The sequence below is a fragment of the Hydra viridissima genome, unplaced genomic scaffold (genome assembly GCF_058129835.1).
Source record: "Hydra viridissima isolate aposymbiotic clone 2 unplaced genomic scaffold, HvirCarnegie_v1 scaffold_2, whole genome shotgun sequence".
Lineage (NCBI taxonomy): Eukaryota > Metazoa > Cnidaria > Hydrozoa > Anthoathecata > Hydridae > Hydra > Hydra viridissima.
Window position 1 is genome coordinate 5,351,407 of NW_028324301.1, and position 27,969 is coordinate 5,379,375.

At 28.9% G+C, this 27,969-nt stretch overlaps 1 protein-coding gene, 1 long non-coding RNA gene and 1 pseudogene across 4 annotated transcripts in view; 2 read left to right on the top strand and 1 right to left on the bottom strand.

Annotated features, from left to right (window-relative positions):
• LOC145183167 (cytoplasmic dynein 2 heavy chain 1-like) overlaps nucleotides 1-20,260 on the top strand; it is a 34,053-nt gene extending 13,793 nt beyond the window's left edge. Inside the window, exons 31-74 of one of the 2 annotated variants that reach the window (XM_090080494.1) lie at nucleotides 91-373; nucleotides 477-575; nucleotides 889-1,049; nucleotides 1,202-1,448; nucleotides 1,894-2,045; nucleotides 5,517-5,661; nucleotides 5,822-6,224; nucleotides 6,579-6,811; nucleotides 6,973-7,339; nucleotides 7,513-7,733; nucleotides 7,858-7,995; nucleotides 8,095-8,369; nucleotides 8,524-8,647; nucleotides 8,805-8,926; nucleotides 9,043-9,129; nucleotides 9,283-9,409; nucleotides 9,698-9,949; nucleotides 10,261-10,359; nucleotides 10,478-10,601; nucleotides 10,866-10,923; nucleotides 11,007-11,112; nucleotides 11,352-11,471; nucleotides 11,572-11,706; nucleotides 11,859-12,002; nucleotides 12,247-12,336; nucleotides 12,488-12,553; nucleotides 12,659-12,709; nucleotides 12,803-12,880; nucleotides 13,418-13,549; nucleotides 14,486-14,558; nucleotides 14,801-14,910; nucleotides 15,047-15,097; nucleotides 16,676-16,801; nucleotides 17,009-17,275; nucleotides 17,378-17,459; nucleotides 17,545-17,678; nucleotides 17,846-17,908; nucleotides 18,049-18,153; nucleotides 18,400-18,516; nucleotides 18,659-18,812; nucleotides 18,955-19,216; nucleotides 19,317-19,401; nucleotides 19,529-19,645; nucleotides 19,820-20,260. In XM_090080494.1, coding sequence (XP_089936620.1) covers nucleotides 91-373; nucleotides 477-575; nucleotides 889-1,049; nucleotides 1,202-1,448; nucleotides 1,894-2,045; nucleotides 5,517-5,661; nucleotides 5,822-6,224; nucleotides 6,579-6,811; nucleotides 6,973-7,339; nucleotides 7,513-7,733; nucleotides 7,858-7,995; nucleotides 8,095-8,369; nucleotides 8,524-8,647; nucleotides 8,805-8,926; nucleotides 9,043-9,129; nucleotides 9,283-9,409; nucleotides 9,698-9,949; nucleotides 10,261-10,359; nucleotides 10,478-10,601; nucleotides 10,866-10,923; nucleotides 11,007-11,112; nucleotides 11,352-11,471; nucleotides 11,572-11,706; nucleotides 11,859-12,002; nucleotides 12,247-12,336; nucleotides 12,488-12,553; nucleotides 12,659-12,709; nucleotides 12,803-12,880; nucleotides 13,418-13,549; nucleotides 14,486-14,558; nucleotides 14,801-14,910; nucleotides 15,047-15,097; nucleotides 16,676-16,801; nucleotides 17,009-17,275; nucleotides 17,378-17,459; nucleotides 17,545-17,678; nucleotides 17,846-17,908; nucleotides 18,049-18,153; nucleotides 18,400-18,516; nucleotides 18,659-18,812; nucleotides 18,955-19,216; nucleotides 19,317-19,401; nucleotides 19,529-19,645; nucleotides 19,820-19,978 — 6,544 coding nt within the window. In that variant the 3' untranslated portion in view covers nucleotides 19,979-20,260. Of the gene's footprint in view, nucleotides 1-90; nucleotides 374-476; nucleotides 576-888; nucleotides 1,050-1,201; nucleotides 1,449-1,893; nucleotides 2,046-2,250; nucleotides 2,383-5,516; nucleotides 5,662-5,821; nucleotides 6,225-6,578; nucleotides 6,812-6,972; nucleotides 7,340-7,512; nucleotides 7,734-7,857; nucleotides 7,996-8,094; nucleotides 8,370-8,523; nucleotides 8,648-8,804; nucleotides 8,927-9,042; nucleotides 9,130-9,282; nucleotides 9,410-9,697; nucleotides 9,950-10,260; nucleotides 10,360-10,477; nucleotides 10,602-10,865; nucleotides 10,924-11,006; nucleotides 11,113-11,351; nucleotides 11,472-11,571; nucleotides 11,707-11,858; nucleotides 12,003-12,246; nucleotides 12,337-12,487; nucleotides 12,554-12,658; nucleotides 12,710-12,802; nucleotides 12,881-13,417; nucleotides 13,550-14,485; nucleotides 14,559-14,800; nucleotides 14,911-15,046; nucleotides 15,098-16,675; nucleotides 16,802-17,008; nucleotides 17,276-17,377; nucleotides 17,460-17,544; nucleotides 17,679-17,845; nucleotides 17,909-18,048; nucleotides 18,154-18,399; nucleotides 18,517-18,658; nucleotides 18,813-18,954; nucleotides 19,217-19,316; nucleotides 19,402-19,528; nucleotides 19,646-19,819 lie in introns of those variants that run through there. The other variant, XM_090080495.1, reaches the window with a different exon arrangement.
• Nucleotides 20,261-22,774: 2,514 nt separating this feature from the next.
• LOC149891656 (uncharacterized) lies at nucleotides 22,775-27,775 on the bottom strand. The gene is made up of 2 exons (XR_016450087.1): nucleotides 27,637-27,775; nucleotides 22,775-25,840 (listed from the first exon to the last, which is right to left on the bottom strand). It is a non-coding gene; the product is annotated as an uncharacterized LOC149891656 (long non-coding RNA).
• Nucleotides 22,852-27,304, top strand: LOC149891657 (uncharacterized; annotated as a pseudogene). Its single transcript, XR_016450086.1, has 10 exons — nucleotides 22,852-23,776; nucleotides 23,905-24,197; nucleotides 24,293-24,505; nucleotides 24,605-24,844; nucleotides 25,013-25,089; nucleotides 25,197-25,393; nucleotides 25,584-25,914; nucleotides 26,075-26,233; nucleotides 26,484-26,676; nucleotides 26,930-27,304. The product of XR_016450086.1 is annotated as an uncharacterized LOC149891657 (transcript).
• Nucleotides 27,776-27,969: the final 194 nt, after the last annotated feature.

The window sequence follows — 27,969 nt, forward strand, 5'->3', positions numbered from 1 at the left end:
ATTTTAAAAAAATGTTTGAAATCTTTTAATTTTTTTTTTGAATACAGAAGAGCAGTATGACAGTTGCTAAATTTGTTTAAACTTTTTCAGCAATGAAGATACAGATACTCAAGCAATTATTAAATCATGGGTTTCAAAAGAAGCTTCAGATAACAAGCTGCTTTCTGGGTGGATTGATGACTATTTCTCCCGTGCTCTTGACTTCATTTTAAAATGCAATGACTTTATTGTGGAAACAACTTTAGTTGGAAGTGTCTTAAGTGGTCTATCACATTTAAAAGGTGTCTCTTCAAAAGGAGAATTTGCATGTGCTTTAGTAAGGGGAATGGGAGCTAATTTGAATGAAGATTCTAAAGCTAGTTTAGCAAAAGAGGTACTATTTAGTGCACTTAATTTGGCAAATTAAAGCAGTGTCAATCTAAGTCTTTGAGTGCTAGTTGCTGTTGTTTTTTTTTTCAAACTTTTTTTGTTTTTAGGTATTTAAGTGGGTTAATGAATCACTGCCTGACCCTGCTAATCCTTTAGATACATATTATGATAAGAAGCGTGGAAAGCTTGCTAACTATGAGTTACAAGTCAGTATTCATTTAATGCATTAAAACAGAGAAGATTTCTATTACTATTTAAATTTTTAGCTCCTTATGGATCTGTATGCTTGTTTATCAACTAAACTTGTTAGTATGTTCTGCCCTTCTACAACTCTAACTTAAATTACTTACCAAAGTTGTTTAAATTTTCAAATTCTAAAGTCTTATTATTTGGATTTTTGTTTTGCTTCAAATTTTATATACTTTTACTTAAAAACTTCCAAACCAAAATACAAATGTGTTTTTTAAAATATGCCAAACACAGTATCAAATATTAACAATTTTTTTTTTATATACTTAGGTTCCAGATAATTTGAAACCTGAAGAGTTTTCCCGATCAAAACTACCTGTTATTCTCACTCCAGATGTAAAGCGGTACTTAGATTTCTTTTCATTGTGGTTAAAGTCAGATGAAACAAGACAACCTTTTATACTTGTTGGACCTGAAGGTTGTGGGAAAGAGTATGTTGAATAAAGACATTTTTACATTTGTGTTTTATTTGGTGCTGGCAAATGTTTTTTTTTCTTTATTTTTACTAAATAAACAAATACATTGTTAATGTTTAGACTATCTTCATTATTGTAATAATAGCATTTATAAATTTTTAACTCAGGCTTTTATTAAATTACACTTTTGAACAACTGCGTTCATCTCAAGTTGCAATGATTCACTGCAATGCACAAACCTCTCCAATCCATGTGCTTCAAAAGCTTTCACAAACATGTATGACTATTAGCACAAATGCAGGCCGAGTGTACAAACCAAAAGATTGTGAAAAGCTAATCTTATATTTCAAAGATATTAATCTACCAAAGCCTGATAAATGGGGTACCAGCCAGCTTTTGGCTTTTTTGCAGCAAGTAAGTAATTACTTTAAGTTCTTATACTTAGTCATGCCTTATTTAATGTAATATTTGTTTAATGGATTTAAGCGATTTATCAGCAATAACTAAAACCCCTCTGATTCCCCTTCTTTTCCCCCTCTAGCATTCTGAGTATTACTTTTATCAGTCATTTTTTATTCCATTAATAAACAGGACATTAAGTATGTCATCTAAAATAAAAGAATGTACTATTATACCATTCCAAGCTGTAATTTAAAAGAACTAATTTTAACATGTGAAAAAAATCCAAGTTTTATAGTGCTAGTTTAGTTTGGGTTCTCAAAAACCAAATTATTAGTAGAGTTTAGCTCTTTTTTTACTTACAGTTCTAGTCTAGTTCAATTCTTGAAAAGTGTGGGTTCTTGTTTGTTTTATTGGCTTAGGCTCTTTTCCATCTTTAATGTTTGTTCTTTGAATAAAGGTCATCACATATAATGGTTTTTATGACTTGAATCTTGAATGGGTTGGTCTAGATGGTGTACAAATTGTTGGATCAATGAATGCAACAAGTTCCTTAGGTCGACACCAATTAAGCTCCCGGTTTACATCAATAGTGCGCATCTGCTCAATCGGGTACTAGCTACTTTTTATTTTGAATATAATCAAATTTTATTCATGCTGTTTTACACTTTTTATCTGTTTATTTTATTCCATTCCATTGAATATGGATAAACAGCTTTTGTCAACGCTTTTTTTTGATTTATTAAATGTTTTAAGAATAAAAGTTTTCTATCATAGAAAACTTGTATCATAAATTATTAAAAGTATTTTTCTTTAGGTTCTTATGTCTTATTTCAAGTGCTTATGTCTAAAAATCATGGAAAAATAACATTGTTCACAAAAAAATTTTGGTTTCATGAACATACCTACAAAAGTTTCTTACTTATAGAAACAAAACAAGCAAGTTTTATTTTTCATTCATACAGTCAGAAATAGAATGTTGGTATCACAATAATACAAAGAAAGTCAAAATCTCTAAAGGAATGAGCAAATTTTCTAGACTTTTAACCATACTGCAAATTGCTTTCTCAAATAAACCCCAAAAATAGTCCCCCATCATGTTTTTATTATATTGCCCTTAGTACTGATACTTAAACTTCAGTATATCCTGTTGAAATTATTTGCTTTGCACCTCTGAGTAACCCTTGAAATTTTCAAGTTCAGCATCAAGGATATGGACAGTCCCATTTAAATGTAATTCTTTATGATAATCTGAACCAACTTCTCATAGTTTTTAGCCTTACAACTGCTTAGATATCCACCAACCACTGCAATCAAACTGTTCCTAGCCATTTATTCTACTTTCTTCAATTTTTTGGCAACTTTTAGCGCTATGTCTTTTTGTGGTTTGATGAAGATACTAGCCTTTACCTTTGCCTCCAAAAACTCTGGAAAGAAGTCTTAGAGATAAGCTGCTGATTCCTTGTCTAGAGCTGTGATAAAATGTCTCATAAGTCCCAGCTTAATGTGCAATATCAACCCCTTTTTTCTTGTTATGAAACAGAATGATTTTAGGACTGGTTATATTTCTACAGAAAGACAACCACCTTGCTAATTGAACAGGTTTAAAAAATTTTGATGACATTTTCTGATCTACGACTTGCACACTTCCATTCAATATGTTCTACTATTTGAGTCTAGGTGTTAGAATTTCAGCATTGGGCTTAGAAGATTTAAATTGTCTTTGGAAGATAGTTGGTTCCTCTCCAGAAGGGTTGGAAACAGGGTACTTAAGGCAGTTTGGTACCAGCCTGATAGATAAAGATATGTCTGGATATATGATGTTAGGTATACTCTTGCCACTTCAACATTTCAAAAGGTCCTTCATACAGAAAAAACGGTTGCTTGAGTAGTCAGTTTTGGCCAAGCTCTTAGGATAGCAAGTTTCAAAGTCCTCTCTTCTCCTAAACCACCCTGTAAAGAGAGAAAAAAATTTATTAGTTTTTGATGTTAATGAGCCTAAAGAATCAGATATAAGTAAAATAACACATGGCAAGAAAAACACATTAAAAAAAATTTCTGCTGCATTAAAGCTAGATAATAATAAAGTTATAGCTCATTGTTGTTTTAACTCTGATAATCAGCCCTTTTATTATCAGATATGAGCAAATTATCAAAATTAGAATGGATAAAAATGACTAATAAAAATCTGATTAACAATAATCATAACACTTATAATGTTGACAAAACACTACAATTGGTTCAGATTAAAATCATAATAATGCCAGTAATTGTTCATTAAAATGCTACTTTAACAGTATCACTTCCCTAAATAATAAACTAAATGATCTAAAAGCAATAATGATCTATAAGCAATAATGATCTAAAAGCAATAATGCACTAACAAATGTGAACTTCTGTCCATTACTGAAACATAGTTCAACAACAATTTTATTTCAAATATTAGGGGTTCTACCCAACATAGATGGCCAGAAAGCAGATGGAGTATTTATGTGTCAAATAAATGTATGTGTTATAGTAAATAAGTCAATGAAAATGTTTGAATTCTATACAAATCAGCTAGAGCAATTATGGATACTTATTGAATATAGTGGTAAAAAATATTCATGGGATGTACATATAGACCACCTAATGATACCAGTCTTATTTGTAGCAAAGGTATTCACCAAGGTACAAAATTTAACAAAAAAACTCTTTGACTATTATATAGTTGTAGGGAATTTCCAAATATCACTTGGAGTAGTGTTGCTCTTAAGTCATATTCGATATCTAATAACTCTGGTAATGAACTTCACAATATTTTTCAAAATTCCCTCTTTGTACTGCACAATACTTTATGAAATTTCAAAATGACAATGATAAACTGTGGAATACTTTAGACATTATTTAGCTATAACCCAAACTCAGTAAACACAATTTCAATTTAACTAATCCTTAGGGAAACAGAAACAAGCATATTAGAATTGGTTGGGTTTAAGTTCTTTGTGAATATTACACAAGGAATGCAGATGTAGAGAACTATAAAGGAGATTATTAAAACTATAAAGAAGATTATTAAGAACTATAAAGGAGAGAACTATAAAAGAGATTATTCATCCACATCTAAGTTCTTAGTATCAATAGCTTGGGATCATCTTTTCTCTAACAAAACAACAAATGAAAAAAAGCTTGCCTTCTTCAGTGTTTATAATTTTTGATGCATTTGTAGCAAAACCTTAGCTAATCAATTTTTTTTTTTTATTAGTTGTTCAATATTTTAAGACTCCTTCTATATGGTAAATATCAGCCCTGTATACAAAAAGTTTGATCATCTTAAGCTAGAAAACTATAGGCCTAGCTCACTTACTTTTGTTGTCTAAAAAGTTGTAGAAATGTTCATCAAAAATAAAATTCTTCTACATCTTTATAAATATAATCTAATTTCAAAAAATCCGGATGGCTTCCTTAATTAAAAATCTTGCACAACAAGTCTCTTAGAAACATTCAATATTATCTCAAAATCACTCTCATTAGATACCCGATTGATGTTATGTATACTTAGACTTTGCCGAAGTTTTTGATTCTATACAACACAGAAAACTTCTATACAAACTTGAATCCTTCTGCATTAAAGGTATACTTCTCAATTGAATTAAAGCCTACCTGGATCAGAGAAAACAAAGAGTTCAAATTGATGGTGCATGCTTAAATTTGCCTAATATTTTAAGGATATGTACTTGGCTCTTGCTGTTTGTTATCCATATCAATGATCTAGCAGAGATTTTCTCACCAAGTAATTTATTTGCTAATGTAAAGGAGTTAAAACCTAATGCCTAAAAATGTTGTGTTGTACATTACAGAAATAAAAATGGTAAGTCCCAGTATTTTCTCACTAAAAGCAATAATACTCAAACCATCTTGAAAGAGTCAACTTTGGAGCATGATGTATATTTCTTGAATCATCTCAAAAACTCTCAGAATTCTTGCAATGCTCAAAAAATATTTACATCTAAAATGAGTTACCCAAGATTTGTCCAACAAACATATATGCAATACCCAGGAATCTCTCTATTTATCAAATTTGTATTATTATTTTTTTTGTAGATATCCCACTAAGTCTCAGTTAGAGACAATATATGCTGAGTATTTGAAAGTATTAAATCAATCATCATTCATAAATCATCCAGTATGGAGCGCAGAAAAGAATGTAAAGCAATTAGCTAAATCAACTGTTCAAGTATATGAACAAGTAAGTATATGTTTTCTTCCATCAATTGTATTCCTTTTTTGCTAGAAAGCATTTTAGTTAACATTTTACAAATACTTTTAATGTGGGTTTTTATCATTTATCAAGAATAAAATGATATATGATGCCAAAAATGTTTTTTAATTTCTTACATATTCCACAGGTGAGAAGCAAGTTTACAGTTGATCATTATCCTCATTACATATTTACACCAAAAGACTTATCTGAATGGATTCTTGGGATTTTGAGATATGATGTTGGTGATGCTTCTGATAAAAGTTCAGCTACACTAATTAAAATTTGGGCTTACCAAGCAAAAAGATTGTTTAGCGATCGTTTGGTAGGGCGTGAAAGTCTTGATAAATTTGAGAATATTCTGCTGTCTGTTATTCGTAATGACTGGTCTGTAAAACTTGATGATCTAAAAGATACGTATTTTGTAACATGGGGAACCACTGGAGGTTTATCACATACTGGAAATGTTAGAGGATCATTTGGCAGACCACTAGGAAGGCTTTCAAAAGAAGACTTCAAGCAAATAGTGAAAAAAGGATTAATAGCTTTTGGTTAGTCACTTGTTATATAAAATTGTAGTAAAGTTTTGCTTTACTGTTATTTGCCTCAACAGTAGTAGTTTTAACAGGAAGTAAATTTTGTAAATTTTGGTGATTTTGCTAGCCTGTTAAATATTCAAGTTAAATTGATTGCTAATTTAAAATTCTGCTAAATTTTATCAAAATCAATTAAATGTTAAATAAAAACCTGCCTTGTTTTATTTTTCAATGTCTACTAAATCAAAGATATTTTGATTTTTAAAATTAGCATGTGTTTATTTCAATGGGCATGGAAAACATAAGAAAAACCTTGTAAACTTTATGTACTTGTTCTGTATTTTTAAGTTAAATGATTTATAATTTAAGGTCGAGATACAAAGGAATTGGATTACCTTTTATTTGATGAAGTCCTTGATAATGTTGCAAGGATTGATAGAGTACTAACGCAGCCTAGTGGTTCTTTGGTTCTTGCAGGTCGTAGTGGCATCGGTCGTAGGACTGCACTAATGCTTGTTGCTCATATGCATCAAGTAAATGTTTTTACACCAAAAGTGGGGCGTGGTTATTCTACAAAAAATTTCAAAAATGATTTAAAAACGGTATTAAAATTTATTTTTTAGCTTTAGTAATAATAGTTTTTATTAGATTAGGTATGGATATTTTTTTACGTGTATTTAAATAACAAAAAAGAAATATGTAATATTTCTCAATTATACATTTGATGTTCTTTGATTTTAATTTGCCATTATTTTTTTTCTAGGTTATGCAAAGTGCTGGCATATCTGGTGAACAAGTTGTATTATTGATAGAAGATCATCAGCTAGTTGAATCTAACTTCTTAGAACTTATCAATAGTTTATTATGTTCAGGAGATGTTCCTGGTTTGTATACACCTGAAGAACTAGATCCTTTACTTATTTCATTGCGTGAGCAAGCTTCACAAGAAGGTTATAGAGGACCAATTTATGGATATTTTGCTCAACGAGTTTTATGTAATCTACATGTGGTATTAATCATGGATTGTTCATCATCTAACTTTGTAATAAACTGTGAGGCAAATCCTGCACTATATAAATGTTGCTCATTTCAATGGCTGGATAGTTGGACAAAGTCTAGCATGCAGCAAAGTAAGAGAGTATTTGTATGCAAAGTACTTTTTTTTATAAAGTAAATAGATAAAATCTCTTTATAGAGTAAAATAAAATAAAACGTTATATATTTAATAGAATTGTTCAATTACATTTAATTTACTTGTCTAAGTATTTAGCATAATCACCACCTGCTAATTATGTCTTCTTAGTTCCCAAACTTTTATCAGAAGCTAAAACTGATCCAAATGATTCACAGAAGTTACCTCTATTTCCAATGAATGATAAGCTATGTGAGCATTTCTATTTGCTGCACCAAACATGCTTGAAAATTGGTGCAACACCTCGCCAGTATTTGAAGTTCTTAAACAATTATGTTAGTGTTTATACTGCAAAGAAAGATGGTATTGAAAAAAGGAGGAAGCATTTGCAAGTAAGAGCATTTTTTTTTATAATTTACAATCAAATATTTAACTTATGATGTTTAATTACTTTTTTATAACTTTTTTTTTGTTAATTTTTTTTTATACATAAGTTTCTATTTTATCCTAATTTAGGGTGGGGTTTCTAAATTAAATGAGGCAACAAATCTTGTTGATGACTTGAAAAAAAGTGCTGCAGTTCAAGGAAAACTACTCTCTGAAAAACAATCAGAAGCAGATGCAGCACTCAAGTCAATTACACAGAGCATGGAGGTATGGCCTTATTATAATTTTTTCTATTTCAAGTCCAAAAATAATAGCCTAAGCAATATTTATCTGTTTTGTTATATGATTCAAAAGAATTTTACTTAGAATGCCGGTAGTCAAAAGACAGAAATGGAACGTCTAAAAGAAAAACAGAATATTGAAGTTGAAAAACTTGCAAAGCGTAAAGAAGCAATTGAAGCAGAATTAAGTGAAATTGGACCTATCCTTGAAGAGGCAAAGCAGGCAGTGGGAAATATTAAACCAGAGTCTCTAAGTGAAATTCGTGCATTGCGAATGCCACCTGATGCAATTCGAGATATTCTTGAAGGTGTGCTTAGACTGATGGGAATTTTGGATACTTCTTGGAACAGTATGAGAGGGTGAGTACCCTCAAGATAATGAGAAATTACATTTTATTAAATATCAATTTTATACTTTCTTTGAAATTCATATTGGAAGTTTGTTAGATAATCTTTTTAAAATTATTTTAAATGTTAGTATTTTATTTTTTTGTAATGTTTTGAATTTCTAAAGATTTCTTGCCAAGCGTGGTGCAAAAGAAGACATCATTTCATTTGATGCACATAGTATTTCACCAGAAATTCGCAGCAGTGTTGAAGAATTACTAGAATCAAAGAAATCTTCATTTGACACCAAGGTTTCTTTATTTCTTTTATTGTTTATTCAAATATTTCCAAATTGTACAAAGATTTTATCTTACTTAATGAATTAAATTGAAAATATTTCTAAGTTCTAAAGAGGGCTGAAGTATTAATTTTCCTGGTACTTCTCAATTTTTCTTAACATGTTTTTAGGTAGCAAAAAGAGCTAGTGTTGCTGCAGCTCCATTAGCAGCCTGGGTAACAGCTAATGTTAAGTATTCTAAAGTGCTTGAAAAAATTGGACCACTTGAGAAAGAGCAATCAGAATTGCAAAAGTATTAAGTTGATGCAAAATTTTATCAGATTTAAATTGAGTTTTAAATGTGTATTAAGTGTTGTATTTTTTTCATTTTTTTTTTCCTTTAACATTTTGTTTTCTTTTACTTGTTAGAGGCATAGATAAATCTCAAGGCAGATTGGATAAACTTGGAGAGGCATTAAGTTCAGTTGATAAGAAGGTTGCTGATATGAAAACAAAGTAAATAGCATAAGGAAATTTATGTTTTTGAAATAGTTTAAGGAGATCTTAAAGTAAATTTTTCTTTTATAAAATAAGGTCACATCTGTCTCATAAAATAGATATAAATAATCTTTAATTTTAAATGATAAAGAAAGCTATTTTGCAATATAGGTTTGAAAAACGTACCCAAGAAGCTGCCAAATTGAAAGTTGAGCTGGATAAAGCTGAAGAAACTATTGCTGCTGCTGAGACATTAGTTGACAAACTTCGTGGAGAATTTCAACGGTGGACATTGCAGGTAATAACAGAGTTTAGAAGCAATTTTATAAAATAACTTTAAATCACTCAAACAAATGGTTAATAATGCAGGCATGAAGAAATATGATATCAGCTTTTTCCCATCACATCAGGATTTTATTTAAAGAAAACATTATTTTATAAGAAAAATAACACAAGAAAGCTATAAAATTGCCAATGTCTTTTCTTTACAATTCTAACAACCACCATTTGGTAATAGGTACAAAAGCAGTAAAATGTGTAATCAGTCCTTGTTGATAAGTGCAGTAAAAGTTGAACTTTATTACAGGTTGCTGAGCTAACATCTGAAGCTGAAAAACTTCCTGCTTATGCACAACTTGCTGCAGCTTTTATCACTTACCTTGGTCATCAACCAGAAGATATTCGAAGAAAATACTTAGGGAAATGGTGTCAGATGATTGGTTTACAAAACTTTGATTTGAAAAAGTTTTTAAGTTCAGAAAGTGAGCAGCTTGTGTGGAAAGGGGAAGGGTTACCATCTGATTTATTGTCCATAGAGAATGCACTTATTATACTGAAGGTATTTTGTTTTAAATTTTTTTAAAGTTTAATAACTTTTTTTTTGTTTCAAAGTTTTGTAAAAACAATCCATCTGTTTTTTTCTTCTCATTAAATCTTTCAAGTAAAATGAATAAAATTTTCAAAATAAAAGAGAACTTCACAAAAGCATATTAAGAAAGCAGCAGCTTTCTTAACATACTTAGTTGTTAAGTAAAAATGCTAAAAAAATTAAATGTAAAATAGCAAATAATTTTTAAATTATTTATGCAGTTCTTTTCTGTTACAGTTATTATTAGACTTTATTTTTGTTATTATTGCTGCTATTATAAGGATACTGCTTGTCCATTCTTGGTTGATCCTTCTCAACAAGCAACCCAATGGCTTAAACATCATCTTAAAGATCAAAGATTAGAAGTTATAAACCAACAGGTCCTTTAAAATATATATCCTTCATAATTTTAAAAATTGTATTACTCTTTTTGGACTAAAGCTTTTTTATTATGTTTATTAGTGTTGTTTATATTGTTAAAAAAATAACTCACTTTAGGATGGAAACTTTGTCACTTCTTTGGAACTTGCTGTGCGGTTTGGAAAAACACTAATAATACAAGAAGTAGATGGTGTAGAACCTATTCTCTATCCAATTCTTAGAAAAGATTTTGTTAGTCAAGGTTAACTTTTTGTTGTAGAGAAAAATGGTAATACATAAAATAAGTATTCTCTTTGTACATCGTTTCAGCCTATACATTACTGTACACATGAAAGTGTGTCTAGTGTTTATGTTTTGAAAACATGTTTTGTGCATGCTTTTTGCTTGTATATTTTTTGGCATGCTTATTATAAATCTACTGTATTTTTTATAAGCAAGTGCTATTTTTTTCAATTATTAGATGAATTACAGAACTATTTGACCATAAAGTTTTTTTTTCCCTCAGGTCCTCGTTATGTTGTGCAAGTTGGAGAAAAGGCTGTAGATTATAATGAAGCTTTCAGGTGACACATGGAATACATTTTTTGACTATGTTTTATGTTGATAAAATTACTAGTTATCAATTAATTTAATTATTCTTTTACAGGGTTTTTCTGACAACTCGCAATCCTCATCCTGAGTTAACTCCTGATGTTGCATCTGTAGTTAATGAAGTTAATTTTACAACTACTAGTGCAGGTCTCACAGGACAGGTATTTTTTTACTTTAACTATGTTAGTAGCATTCTTTGTTATCTTAGCAAGTTCTTTTTGTTTAAAAAGAACTTTTTAACAGTTCTAATGTTAAGTTTACATCAGGAAAGATAGAAAGGTTAACAAATTGTTAAATGGGCATGTCTGAGTTATACCATTTTTTCATATAGTATGCTATGATCAATGTTATATGCAGAATAAAGTGTAAAATGTGTTTCTTTTTTCTTTTATACAAAAAGTTGTTGGCGTTGGCTTTACAAATGGAGAAACCTGAATTGGAAGTGAAAAAAACTGAGTTGTTGCATAAAGAAGAACAACTAAAAATTCAGTTAGCTGAGCTTGAAGACTTGTTATTAGAGGTAGAAAACAAAAATAATTAAGATAAATTTATAAATAAGTATATGATAATCTTCTATAATTGTTATAACTTGTTAAAAGTCTAAATTCAAATTCAAATAGTCTTTAGCAAATGCAGAAGGTAATATCCTTGAAAACAAAGAACTTTTAAGTTCACTCAACAAAACAAAATTGAGTAGTACTACAATAAGTGAGTCATTAAAAGATGCCCATCAAATTCAAGCTTCACTTGATAAGGTAAAAACTTTTTCAGTTTTTATTTTAATAGTCTCCAAGTTTTGGGGATCCTATATTTGTTTGATTTTATTGGGATATATGTAATTTTTACTGGAAAACTTGGCTTTCTATAGTTTTCTAAAAATCACTTTTTCTGTGTCTTATTTAATTAGGAGAGAGATGTTTACTTGCCACTAGCTGAGCATGGGAGTGCCATGTACTTTGCTATATCTGATCTTTCTAAAATCAACAACATGTACAGATTTAGTCTTGCTTGCTTTTTAAAACTTTTTAAAAGAGCATTAGAGTCTATAAAAGTTAGTTGTTCATTTGCATCATTTTTTAACTTTTATTTTCTAAAAATAAGTTAAGAAATTTTTATTTGTTATTTTGGTTATAAAACAGTTTTGTAAAATGTTGTAAAATGTAAAATAAAACCAGTAACATTGGTTTCCACTAATAGTTTTTTGGGAAATTATTGTTTTTTGTTGCTTTGACTATCATATCCAGCTCAAGGTATTTAATAATTCACATAGCAATATTTTCTCTTTACCACCATAGGAAAAAGCAGCTGGTGACAATAGAATTAGTATACTAAAAGACTCTGCTCAAACACTAGTTTATGAGTATGTTTGCAGGTCTCTTTTTAAAGTAGGTTTTTCTTTTTGTTAACTTTTTTTTAACTTTTTCATTTCAAAGGTTGAAGGTAAATTTAATTTTTTAAGATTTAAGTTGTACTTCATTTTTAGGTTCAGATAACTTTATATTTTATTTTAACTTATAATTCTTTATTTGTATTTAGGCTGATAGACTCTTGTTTGCTTTACATTTGGTACATGGAGTTTATCCTAATCTTTTTGAAAAACAAGTCAGTTTTAAGATTTATTACATTTTTTTAAAAATCTTTTGGTTCTTCTCGATTATTTTAAGCTTTTCTAACATTAGTTCTGAAATAATTTAATTTGTTTTAAAGGAATGGGAATATTTTTGTGGAATTATAGTGAATACAGTTTTAAGTCAAAAGGTTTGTTTAACATCATTATATTTTTTTTTCCCACTTACTATCTGGAGAAAAAAAAAGGATAATATTTTATTTCTTTATTTTTGAAATATGCAGGAATTATTAACTAATCTAAGAAGTGAAATCCCATCATGGGTAGATGAAGAGCGCTTCTCAGCCATTTCATTGCTGAAGGTGACTTTGTTATATACACTTTATTCAACATCTTTCAGTTTATTAACAATGTCTTTAGCCTCGTAATACTAACAGGGGTTACCACATGAAGGTAAACTAAATTATATACTTTGCGCTTATATCATCAATCTTGATAAAATACTAACGTCCCTTTCCTAAAATGGGGGACAACATGTCAATTAATGGAATTTCCATTCATAAATTTGAATACTGTTTTTGTATCATTTCAATATTTGATGTGCTTTATTTTACTCTAAATTTTGTAAAGCATCATACTGCACTTAATTTTATTTGTATAGGAAACCACCAAAGGTCATAGCCAGAATAGCCTCATGGGGATATAGGAGCCCATGTTAGGATATAAAAAAGTAGTTTTAAGAAAGAAATGTTGCTATCAGTCTTTTATTGTAGAAATATTAATCAAGTTCAATAAAATCTATCTTGTATTGTGAAATAAATTAGAACTTGCTTTGATTTTGAACATTTGATTGAATTTTTGTTGATATTCTTGCGTTATCTTTTTTTAATGTTTTACAGGCAACATTCAGTACACTTTTTTCTACCCTTGACCTTACTAATCAACAAACTTGGGCTGGTTTTGGTAAGAGTTCACAATGTGAGTTAGAGTTCCCAACTTTGCTGGCGAAGAAAGTCTCAGCTTTTCAACAGGTTGGTTTTTACTTGCTTTCAAATATGCTGCTCCTTAAAAAAACAACAATCAAACTATGTTTTTACTTCTCTCTCTATATATATAAAGAAGTAAAAACATAGTTTAATTATATATATATATATATATATATATATATATATATATATATATATATATATATATATATATATATATATATATATATAAATCAAGATAAACCTTACTATCATTATTTTTTGGTTAATAATATATATTTAGATGTTACATTGTAAACACAAAAATATGCAAGCATAAGTTTTTGTGTTTACATTTCAAAGTAACATTTTTTCTTTGTATCCAAAGATAAGTTTTTCTATGTCACTCAGGAATGATTGCATGAAATTTATTTACAAATCACTTGAGCTGAATGGAGAGAGTGTTTCTTGCTAAAACAATTTTTTCAAGTATCTAATTGTAACCACCATAGTAACTTAAAGACTATCTCCCTGTGTTTATTTTTATATAAATTGTCCTTTTCACATCACATTCATCTTATATTGAATATGTTTTGTGTGCATTTATTATCAGTAATTATTTACTTGAAAAGATAAAGCAGTTTCAGTCAAATGAACTCATAGCTTATAATTATTCTCCAATTCCCTAGATACCATTTTTCAATATAAAATATTTTTTATGTCTATTAATAACAAAATGTAGGCCTAATAATACCAAATGAAAGTTCACAATACTTTTGTTAATGAGTGCATAACAGTAAACAAGGTTTGGTAAAATAAAGCAGAGGCCATAAAAAAAAGAGCTGATGTTTAAATGAATGTGTTGAGTGACATTGAAAGTTGGAATTAAAGCCAAGTATATATAACATGTTACAATAGTAACTTAGCTATCTTAACCTGCTGTATCTTAATGGCTTTAAACATAAGTCTGTTTAATAATCAGTACTTTTCTTTTCATTACAGTTACTTGTTGTCCAAGCTTTCCGACCAGATCGATTGCAAAGTGCTATAAGTGTCTTTGCTGCACGGTCATTAGGTAAAAATACTTTTTAAAGTTTCTTTCTTAAAGTAGATTTTGCAAGTTTATAGTTGTCATAAATATTTATGTATGTATGTATGTATGTATGTATGTATGTATGTATGTATGTATGTATGTATGTATGTATGTATGTATGTATGTATGTATGTATGTATGTATGTATGTATGTATGTATGTATGTATGTATGTATGTGTAGATGCATACACGTATATATAGCAATATTATTTACAACAATTAGGTTTTAAGGCACTGCCTGCTTCTTCATTAAATTTGAAGCATTTGGTGAAAGAAACCTATCCTAAAGAACCAATCCTTATTATTATTTCTCCAGGATCTGATCCTTCCCAAGTAAGATTTTATTTTTAAACCAAAGTTTGTCTTTTATCCTGCAGTCTAATACAGCCAATAATTTGGCTCTGTTTACTCTTAGAATTTTCTTTAAAACTTTTATATGGAAATATAAGTATCTTTATTATAATTTTAGGAGTTAGAAGAACTAGCTTTTCAAACTGTGGGCAAAGATAGATATCATCAGGTAATAATTTTTATACTTTTATTTTGTAAGCAGAGTTTTTTTTTTCCTCAATAAGCCAATAATTTGTTTTCCTGCAATAATAAAGTTAAAAGTTTCCTCTTGCTGGTTCCACTAAAATTATTCAAAACAGCAACTGATGAAAAAATGTACTATACTTTTTTTTCATTTACTTCTTTCTTGAGTAAGGTTTTCTCACAACTATAAATCCATATAAAATACTGGCTTATAATATTTCAACAGTTTGAATGTTAAATGAAAGATGTAATGTTGTTATCTCTAAAAAGGTTATTGTTGATTAGGGTAATTACAATCCATTTAAATTTTAGGATGAAAATAAGGTATTTAAAAATACGGTAAACCCTTTGATTTTTAAATCATAAAAATTGAATTTTTTTTTTTACCTTGAAAAAGTATTTTTATCATTGGAAAATAGTAATGAGAGAAATTTGAATATGGACATGTTTCAATTTGGATTGTTATGTACATCATCCAGTATACAATTATGTGCGAGTAGTTTACGACGTCTTACTAGAAATATCTTGTTAGAAATTATTTTTAAAATTTTGTGGACTAAAAACACTCTAATACTATTTGGAAGTGTAATACCATTTTGAAAGTGTGGCTCTCTTTTAAAATGGTATCACACTTCTAAGTAGTATCAGAGTGTTTACCATTCAAGTCTTCTAGATTAAATTTATATCAATGAATGGTCAAAATAATTTTTTAGTAAGTCTTCTATCAATAAACTTGTTCATTAATAGAGGACTTACAAAAAATTGTTTAAGTATGTTTAGAATTTCAGAATACTAGTATACATTTGCTAGTATTTTGGACTAAAATTCAACCCAAAAGGCATGGTGAAAGATTGCTTTCTTTTGGTTCTTAAACTAGCTTTTATTTAGACTTGTTTTTACAATCTTAACAAGTTTTGTATAAAAAATATTCTGTTGTATTACTTCAATTTGGACTAATAATTAACTGAAATTCTAGGGTATTTATTTCCTTTTGTCATTTATTCTGACTTTTCTTTATTAACAGAAAAAATCATTGCAAAACTATGTACTTGTTTTCTAAATAACTATTATTGAGTTTTGATTTATTCTCTAACTCTCCTTATATTTCATTTTCTTAAGAAAGATTTTTTTTAATGGCAATCTGCAGCATAATTAGCTGAATTAAATAAAAGCTATGACTTCTTTTAAGATTGTATATTATATTAGTAAACCTACTGCTTAAACTAATGCTTTAATTTTGTTAGTTTATCAAAATTTTAAAATTGTTACATGCATATTTGCATCCATATATACTTGAATGTATATAGTTGATGGTTCTTAAGAATCTCATAAAATTTCTTTTTTTTTCTTTTTCAAATGACAGCATTTATAGTGTCAAAAGCAAACTTTAGGTATAGAAAATTGTGCAATTCATGAAAATCTAAATTACATTAAAAAAAAATTAATTGGTATTTGAAACCGTAAAATACAAACATTTTAGGTATTTGATCTACAACATTTTTAGAAATTCACTTTACTATTTCAATGAAGTGCTACATTATGTTATTATTTTTTTCAATCATAGGTGGCCATGGGTCAAGGGCAAGCAGAAATTGCAATTAAACTTTTACAAGACTGTGCCAGATCTGGGGATTGGTTATGTTTAAAAAATTTGCATCTAGTTACTTCCTGGCTTCCTAAACTTGAAAATGTGTTACATTAATTATGTTAATAAATAAAGAATTACATAATTTTGAGAAAATATTTTATATTGCTTTGGTTATTAAAATTTTTTTTATTGTTGTTATCACTATTGTTATTGTTGTTGCTACTTTTGTTGTTTTTGTTGTTACTATTACTATTACAACTATTATAGCTGTTATAACTATTTGTACTATATTTTTTCATATAATTTTAGTTGATAAACAGCATTGAGCCAAGTGATGGATTTCGTCTATGGATGACTGCAGAACCCCATGCCAAGTTCCCTACAATACTTCTACAATCAAGTTTAAAAGTAACATTTGAAGCACCACCTGGTATTAAAAAGAATATGCAACGGACATTTGAGAGTTGGAATCCTAACTTTTTCCAACAGTCGAATAGCAACAGGCGTGCTCAGACCCTGTTTGCTCTTGCATGGTTCCATGCATTAGTTGAAGAAAGAAGAAATTACATACCCCAGGTATAAAGATCATCTAGTTTATTTAAATTTTAATGTTATTAAAATTTATTTAATGGTGAAATGTGAAACTATTTTTTTCTAATATTTCTTGTACCATATCAGGGATGGACCAAATTGTATGAGTTTTCAATGGCTGACCTTCGAGCTGGTGCAGATATAGTAGATAGAGTTTTCAAAAAAGCTGGTAAAAATGCATTAGATTTTCATAGAAAAATATTCTTACTCTCATTTCTATATTGTTATTGTTGTTCATTTCCAAATGTTTTTAGGCAACAAATCAGTGCCATGGGAGTTTTTGCATGGTTTATTTGAAAACGCCATATATGGTGGTCGAGTGGATAATAACTTTGATGTTCGTGTGCTCTCCTCCTATCTCCATATGTATTTCTCTGATAATCTTACGGTAAAATGTTTGCATTCTTTAACAGTAATAATAATAAATTTCGCACCATAACTGTAATGTTTCTTTCCTACACTTAATGATGTTCTTTGTTTTTAATATTAGCTTATATTTCTCTAATAATGTTACGGTAAAATGTTTGTATTTAATATTAACTTATATTTCTCTAGAATTCTTCAAGTAAATCGTTGTTTCCTATTGGTGTTGCTTTACCAGCAACATCCAACTATAGAGTAAGCTTTTTTTGAGATAAATATGAAATTTAAAGAAAGTATAAAAACTGTTGTTTTTATTATTACATTTGCTATTATTATATTTGAAATAGATTGATTATTTTCACTATTTCTTCATTCAATATTTTCCTTTTTCAAAGGAGTTCACCGACATTGTTACAAACTTACCAGATGAAGATTCCCCATCACATTTTGGTTTGCCATTGAATATAGAGCAATCTACACAAAAAGTCATCAGCTCACAGGTGATTGTACTAATGCCATATGGAAGAATAGTTTGTTAAATAATTATTAAAAATAATGATAATGAGAGTATGGCATATCAAAGCAGTGTGAAATTTTTAAAAAATTAATAATATATGGAGATATACAAGTATATCAAGATGTAAAATAGTTGTGAACTGATTATAAAGGCACACACAAAAAAAACTAGATTATAGTTTAGAAAGATCTAGTTTTGATATAAATTTTAAAAAAATTTTTTTGTGTAGGTTATAGTTCAGTTAAAAGTCCTTATGCGGGCTGATATTTCAATACATAAATTCGATAAAGATAAATGGGCCACGGAGTTAGCTCCAGTACTAAATTTGTGGAAAAAATTAAATCAGGTGACTTTCTTTCTGTAATCATAAATTCATTTTTAAAGTATTTTGAATTTGTATTTAATGATGATTGCAAAAGCAACAAAATCACTTTCTCAAACTCTTCTTTCTCAATAGTTTAACGTTATTCTTCTACTTTTTCTTTTAGGGCTCGAGTCTTTTGCAAATGAAAATTAACGTTCCCTCTGATGATCCAGATACACCTGCAGTAGAAACTTTTATTAAACTGGAATACTACAACGCTGTCATGCTTGTACAATATGTCCATTCAACTCTCGCCTCTCTTGCCAAAGTTATCAAAGGTAAGGTGTTTTTTTTTTGAGTTTTTATTACTTCTTTTTATTGTTCATTTGATGTTGGTTTGGATTTAAAGTAATTAAAGTTGATTAAAAATTGTTTTCTTAATCCACAGATTATTCTACTAGAACTTTAATCACATCTTAGGTACACAGTTATTGACTCCCAATGTTCAGTTGATGGCTGCTTCTTTAATGCATCACGAAACTCCATCTGCATGGAGCAAAGAATGGGAAGCTGGTCCTGAGGAACCAATTCTGTGGCTAAAAGCTGTCATGCAAAAAGCAAACGCTCTAACTACTTGGCTAGAAAAAAGTAAATCCAGATCATTACTGACAGATGCACTCGATCTCTCTGAACTTTTTCACCCGGACACTTTTTTAAATGCGTTAAGACAACAGACAGCTAGGTAATAATTTAACTAGTTTAGAATGTGCATAATTAGGAGAGGTGTTTTCTTTTTCATTTTTAATACGGCTAGAGGTTTAAAAAGGTTTACTTCTTTGTAGAGCAACTAAAGTACCTATGGACCAAATGAAGTTGGTTTCTTCGTGGAAGACTACTGGATTATCTGCGGTAAAGCTTGCTGTAAAAGTGAGTTTTAATATTGTTAGTCATAGACATTTGTGCGAGACTAATTGCAGTGGAAAATAATTTAACATTTAAGAGTATTTTTGTCAATTTATTTTGGCGCATTTTTTACTACAAATTTTCTTTTAAGATTGGAAACTTACAACTTGAGGGTTGCACGTTTGACGGTACTACTCTTTCGGAAAATGGACGAACCTCTGGTAGTATTTCCTCTGTACCACCGTGCTCTGTTGCTTGGATTCCTAAGGTATTTTTTTCATTTTAAGTTCCCTTTCATAGCTATTCTTTACTACTTTCTAGATTTTAACTATAATAGTAATTTATTATCATTATTGATTTTCATTAAAGCTATTATTGTATTCTTAGAAATCACAAAAAGTTTATAAATATAACTTTTGTTTCTTCTATTTTTTATTTAAAGGATCAACCGGAGCCTTACACTCCAGATGAATGCATATCGCTGCCAATTTACTACACCATGACGCGAGAAAAGATTGTCGCCGAATTGAGCGTTCCGTGTGGAGGACACCAACAGAAGTGGATTCAATGTGGCGCTGCATTGTTTTTAAAAAACGATTAAATTCATTTTAAAGCGCACTGATACTTTTCTATGTAATAAGTATGGATATGTGTTAAAACAGTTTTTTAAAATCTCTTTTTTGTTTTGCTTCAGCTGCTTTTAATGGAATATTTTTCTCTCGATATTCGTTTGTTATTTGCAATGAGGAGAATTTCATGTTAAGAATAAACAAGTTTTTTTTTGAAGCATCTTTAATTGTGCACATATTAATTATATTGTAAATAAAGAGAAGTTATACATGTATGTAAAAGCGCCTAATAAAGTTAAAGAATATTTCTGTGATGTGATAGGAGTGCTGCTTTTAACAATAAATTTAAAATGGCGGGCGGACATATAATAAAATTACATAAATTTTAGGTGAATTAAAGAATTTCATTAAACTAAAATTAATTTTGGTAGAGGAAAGTAAAATATTATTGTCATAAAAATTCAAGTTTGATAATTTATTTTTAAACAGAACAAGTTTGAAGCTAAACACAAATAAAAATCATATTTTGAAGAGTAATATCTTCCACTGGGATGTAATGTATTTTGGATTTATATAAAGAAAATTAGAGGTTCAATAATTGAAAATTATTTTCGTCCTGCAACCAGTTGGGAAGTAAGTTCAGGAAATGATAAAATCTAAAAATTTACACACCTTGTCAGGTATGTGTAATTCCTCGACTTATCCAGGTTTTTCAGGTTTAGTAGCTACTCTGCCTTAATTAATGCAGGCAGATTATCAGAAAAAAAATGGTCTACTCAATAATATAATTCATTAATTGATTATCTTTTTAATATTATTTTTATAATGTAAATTCGGTACAACAAAGTAGTTTAGGAAACTAAAGCGAATCTTTATCAAAAATGCAAATTTTGTTTAAGTATCAGGAATTTTGATTTTAATTTGCTTAACAATTTCTTGAAGATAAATTAACAACTAAATTACTTTTGTATAGAGGACAGCAAATTTCCAAATGTGTTGAATATTTACCGCAAAATTAGATCCACTCTTATATACGAAAAACAATATGATACTTTCGCAAAATTAATTTATTAATTTAGATCATTAGAATAAAGCTCTTTATATAAATTATTTGTTAGTATAGGCGTGCACAAAGAAAGGAGGTGCTAAGGCCCAGGACATGTATATCCCAACATGTATTCATATGCAGCAACACCTTTTTGAGTCTTAAGTTAACATAAACATAACAAACATAAACAAACATTGCACAATCTTAAAAAACATAATACCATTCACCAGTAACAGTTTTTTTTGTGTGTCAATAATTTTAGCAAGTTAATATTTGATCCATTAGCACCTTTATATGTAAACACCTTTTCTTATTTCATCTCAACACCTTTTTTACGTGAGTGTAAAAAAAAAGGTGTGTGTGTGTGTGTGTGTGTGTGTGTGTGTGGGAGAGAGGGAATTATTTGGTTCTCAGTTATTGCATAACTAGTCTAATTTAAAGTTAATTAGAGTTCAGCAAGTTACCTATTTGGTATCTAGGCAATTTTTATAAAGTCGAGTCTTTTTCAGTTCTTTTTGATTAATTGCTTATTTTAAAATTGCTTAGATGATTATTTTATTTATATATTCCTGTGATGGAACTGGAAGGTGAACATATGCAGCTCATAAAAAGAAGATATGAGCTAGAATGCCCCTTGTGAAATAGAATAATCGATAAATTCGCTTTATCTTTATTTAAAGTCAAAATTTATTTTTCAATAATTAAAGTTTTTTTAGCATGGAATGTCTGTTCCTTAGCATTTGCATATCGTTATTTTAGAACACCTTTACAGTTTGGCAAATAATTTACCCCATGAACGTCATTGAAGGTGCGCATTTTAACACTTCCTTAAAGCTGAAAAATGGCTTAAAACTATTAATAACTTTTGGAAACAATAGCAATATTCACATATACTGTACAAAAAAGAGCGTATAACTGTAAAGATTTATTCCTTTATGTGATATTTTCTTAAAAAAGATGATAGCCTTAAGAAAAGTAGCTGAGTCTTTTTACACTAAAACATCGATGTTATGCAATTTTTAAAAGTAAAACCAAGCAGTTGTCCTTATTTGTTTTGTTTTTTGTTGTTGTTGTTTTTTCTTTTACAAGCATGAAAAGTGAGGGAAAAGAATAGAGCACTCTTTTAAGATTTTCCTATTATAAAACAGTGGCGGCGCCAGGGGGACGCTAGGGAGTACTATAGCTCCCCCCTGGAAAATTACCTCCCTAGCACTCCCAGGAAATTTTTAGATTTTTATCTTCAACAATTTTAGTATTTACTCTAGGAAAATATCCTTGATGGTATCTACAGTAAAGCGCACAGCCCCCCTTAGCACCTGCAGAAAATTTCTGTAGCCGCCACTGTTCTAAAATAATATTTTAGAATAGGAAAATAATCTTGACTTTCTTGCACGGTGGTTTAATTTTAAAGATTTGCGGACATTTATGATGCGCATGCGCTACTTTAAAAACAACAACAACATCGAAATTTTGATTTTTTTTTTGCAATGGTCTTTTACCGTAACCTAATAAAAAAGGTCATACCATTGCTTTGAAGATGTATATACCAAATATAAATTTATAAACTGATAAAATGTGTGGCCAAGGAAAACATATTTTATTTGAAATACTCAAATTTATTAATTTTTATGTGATAAAATACGCAGTAAAGTCGGGAATTATTTTATGGTCATCTTTACTACTAAAACATAATAATTAAGCGTTTATTAGAATTTTTATGCTTTAAAGCTATATATATTTAAAAAAAAGATGGTTTTAACTTTATAATAAAAAAGAAATCAGAGTCCGGTTACTTTTTTAAGTTTAAAAATTTTGTACATCAAATCTTCTATTTTAGCAATAAAAAAACACGTAAAAATGACTGAGTCTCATGAAACCAAACTAAAAAAATTATGCAGAATATGTGGAGAAAGTCTAGATAATGATAGTGTTCTTTTAACAAAACATATTTTTAGAATAGAGTTTTGTTTTTTTATCCGAATCGATAAGGACCACCCAAATATGCATCCTCAAAAAATGTGTTATAGATGCTTTTCAATATTAAGAAATATTGAAAAAGGTTCAAACACTGAACTAAAATTAAGATCTTGGCCTGAAAATTGCCATGCAACTGAATGTGTTTGCTTTAAAGCCAATAAAGGAAGAAAAAAAAAGAAAAAGATAAGTGGAAGACCTTTAAGTATTAGTTATAGTGAAAATATTTGGACTAGACATAAAATAAATAACATACAATCTAAGCTTTTACCTCAAGCAAAATTTAATCTTAAACTGCAAGATATTAACTGCATCTTAAACCCTCATGTGCATCTTTGTGTGTGTACTATTTGCAATGACATTATGCATAAACCGATTATTATAAAAAACTGTCTTCATTCATTCTGCTCAACATGTCTATTACCACTTATCATTGGCAAACTAATATCAAAAACAAAATGCCCTAAATATTCCAAGTGATGGGTTAATTTCATCAACCAATGTAATTGAAATGATAGAAAATTTGCAAGAAGTATGCAAGCAAGGTTGTGGTAGGTTGTTTAAAGTCACACAACTGTCAGAACGAAAGAGTCATCAAAAAACTTGTCAGACAACTCCGATATCAAATTCAACAACATTATCAATATCATCGTCATCAACTTCACAAATAAACTTTTCAGATATATTTGCATTGGATTCAACAAGTATTATACCAAGAATTATTGAAGATGCTGCTCTGCATGTAATAAAACAAAAAATGTCTCAAACAACATCCAATGTAATTGAATTTCCGACAGATGGACCAAGGGTAAGACTATCTTTACAAAAACAGAGACTGTAAAATTACTATAACAAAACAAAAATGCTTTTAATTTTATAATAGGAAACTATAGTATGATTTTTTGAACATTTTAACTAAATTACACAAAATTTTAGCCCTTATGCTTTACATCAACACCAATAGCCTACAAAGAAAGTTCAGATGTATGTTTACGCACAATTCGCAGAAGACAATTACAGCTAAAACATAATATGAGCAAAACATGTGGAGAAAGCATCAGTTCTACAATCAAGCAAACTGCTACTCTTTTGAAATCTTTTAATGAAAATGAAAAAGAATATATTCTGAGCAAATCAAATATTTCCAAAGCCAGAATATCTGCTGAAGAAATGATCAGTTTAAAAGCAAACATGAACAGTACTTATGTCAACATGAAAATATTATCTAGGTACACAAGATTGCAATTATTATATAGAAATCTTGAAAAGACAAATTCAATACTTTTAATAGTTATTGATAATAAAAAAAAACACATTATTTTAGGTGGTTGAAAAACAACAATGTAATATGTGCTTCTAATGCAAAACAAAGAAATGTGGCTAAGAAATGGTCATGTGATGATCTTATTGTTAAAAACGCTCCATTTATGGTTGAAAAAAAAGATTCAAAAGGTTCTTATGAAATCAAGGAATTGCCATGTGCATATATCAAAAATCTACAAGGACATATAATAAATGTACTAGATAGACTAGATAGGTACAAACAAATCTTTTTTAAAAAATACTTTAACATACTACAATAAATTAAATGCAATACTATAAAAATAAAAACTAATTTTTCTTGTTTTAATTTTAGCAACAACCTCTTATTATACAACAAGATTAAAGACAATGAAATCCATATAAAAATAGGAGGTGACTATGGAGGTGATTCATGCAAAATGTTTTATCAAGTAGCGAATGTGGAAAAGCCTAATGCCAAAACTAATACAACAATATTTAATATATTTGAGGCAAAGGATTATAGCACAAATTTGAAAATTTCATTGGCAAGATTTACATCAGAAATTGATTTGTTGCAAAAAATGATTTGGAAGTAAGAACATATTACAAAAGATAATTCAATTATTCAAAAACATCCAACCAATATTTGACATAAACAAAATCATCAACTATTCATTTCTTACCACAATTGTCAGGATTATGATAGATTACAGTTTCTTTTTAAAGAAATGTATAATAATTTAATTCTGTTCAATTTTAGAGAAAAACAGATTCGCGTATTTGTATTCGGTGATTATGAATTCTTGTGTGCAATTTATGGAATAACTGGTGCAACTGGTGAGTACATACTTAATACAGATTTCTTTAAAAAAACTCATCTGGGCTAGATAAATGCAGCATGATTTATTTTGTTTTCTTAACACAAACTTGTTCAATTACTTTAGGTAGACACTCATGCCTGTTTTGCAACATCACAAGTCAAGGAATGTCAAATCCAATTAATGATAACATTGAAATGCGATCACTTAAGACACTGGACTTATCTCTAGCAAAATTTAACAACCATGGTGCAGATCCCAAGTTTGCCAAGTTATGCGACAATGTTATTGACCAACGGTTGTTCAATGTGCCACTTGATCAGGTGCTTTGCTTTTATTCGTTATTCACATTATTTTGATTTTATTTATTAGGCATTATTCGCAAATTCACATGAATAATCGTAAACAATGTAATACAATATTGTTTACGACTTATACAGTTATTGGTGGGCTAAATATAAATGGTGGTGTATGCAATTGTAAATGATAATATAAACTCTCTTGTACTATTAGATAGGAGTTCCTGCTTTACATATCTCACTTGGTATATACTTAAAGTTTTTCAACATGTTAGAAGACTCTTGTCACACAATTGACATAAAAACTGCAGGTCGAATGGCAGTAACCAACCGAAAAGCTTGACTGTGAGGAATTTAATGCATATATAGAGCACCAGCACCAAATAAATCAACTTCAAATAAGTATTCAAGAACTTGAAGATAAAACTCGTGTTATAACAGAAGCACTTGAAATGCAAATACTTTTTAACCCTGAAAACGAAGAAAAAATTAAATTAGTATTTGAACCTCACCTGATGCACTTTGGTAAGAAAAAGAAAGAACAGGTAACTACTTTAAATTTTATTATCTACTAAAAATATTTAATTTAGATTGGTAATTAAACCCGGAATGACTCAGCTGAGAATTTTATACATTGGAATATTTAAGTTTCATTTTATTGATTAGATTTTTTTGAATTTATCTTAAAAACATATTTAATCATAGATCTCAGAACTGAAAATACTCCTTGAAGCAAATCATATAAAGAAATCATTTGGGCCACTTGTAAACAAACTTGATAACGTACTTAACTCATTAGGAGTACAAAGACAAGCATATCACGGGAAAAGTTTTGTTGGTAATCATGTTCACAAAATGTTAAAGGTAAAATAATATCTAATATATATTTCCTAAATTTATAAAATCTACTCTTTACTAAAAACAAAGTTTACATAAATTTAAATTTACAATACAATATAAATATATGTATATATATGTGTGTGTGTGTGTGTGTGTATGTGTGTAAGTGGAATAGATGGCTAATACTAACATTATTAGACATAACTAGATACATAATTAACAACAGTTACTACATATAATACATATTTCACAATTATTTTATATATTAAATTAGGAGAAAAGTATCCTTGAACTTTGCAACTCCATACCAAACCTTGTAGTTGAACTTGGGTTTAATGACACTGATATACACAGAGAAACTGTTGAAATTTGTAAAAACTTTGAGGTACTCTTCTCTAAATTTGGAATATGTCACAAGCTTATTAACTCCTGCAATCAGTTCAATGAAGATAACAAACAGGACCTTGGTATGTCATATGTTATAATTTGGCAAAACACAATTAATAGAGAAAATCGTTTTTGTTATTTGATCTTTATCTTTGTTTTTTGAAATCATTGTGTTATATATATATATATATATATATATATATATATATATATATATATATATATATATATATATATATATATATATATATATATGTATATATATATATATATATATATATATATATATATATATATATATATATATATATATATATATATTATTGGTTACAGAAAATCGAATCAAAGATTTCATGAAGTACTTCCGTGAAAACTGGCCAAACGCTTCAATCACACCCAAGCTTCATATGCTGGAATACCATGCATTACCTTTCATTAGAAAATGGGGAGTAGGACTAGGTACTTATGGAGAGCAAGGTGGAGAAAGTATTCATGCTGAAATCAACCGCATGAAGAGTACCTACTGCCATATGAAAGGACTACGTAGATTAAAAAGCATAATGAATGAGCATTTCATAAAAAACAACCCAACTGTAAAAAAATACCAAAAAAAAGCTCAGCCAAGAAAAAAGAAAAATTGTAGATACTCAAAAAAGAAAAATTGTAGATACTAAAAATAATCCAATAAAATACTTCAAAATGATTTAAAGAAAATAAATGGCAGCATTAAAGCCTGCATAATGTTTTTGTCAGTATTTTTAACCTTTCAAATAAAAAGAAAACTTACCAATCTTTAAAAGCATTATACTATCACAAAAAAAAGTAACCGGTTTTCGATTTTTGCTTTAAATGATTCACAAACTTTTACATTTTCAAAAAAAATCAAGATAGTCACTAAAAAATTTAAAACTTCAGAATATAGACTATAATGTAAGCACAGGTTAAACTCCGCCTAAAAAACAGCTAAGTTTCACTTTAGTCCCACTTCTATTCTCTTTGTACAATTATTTAAATGACAGCTTTAATGACACATACCATACCTAAAGTATTGTTTTGATATCATTTCTTATGGACTTTTTAGAAATATCTACAAATAAATCTAATTTGAAGTTTAGGCAATTTTATAAGTTGTTCTTTGTTTACTTGCGAACATTGTTGTTTACCAACATTTGAGCAAAATATAACGCATGCGCATGATAAATGTCCATTACTAAATCACCGTTCTTGAAGCCTAATTTCGATCTATTGCTGAGCGCATTCGTTCCTTTACTAAAGTATTTATTAAAGCAGGTGTGACCACACACATAGCTATTTACAATGTCGTCCATGCTTAATGCATTTTGTGCTGAGATGAAATAAAATGGCCCTGTAAA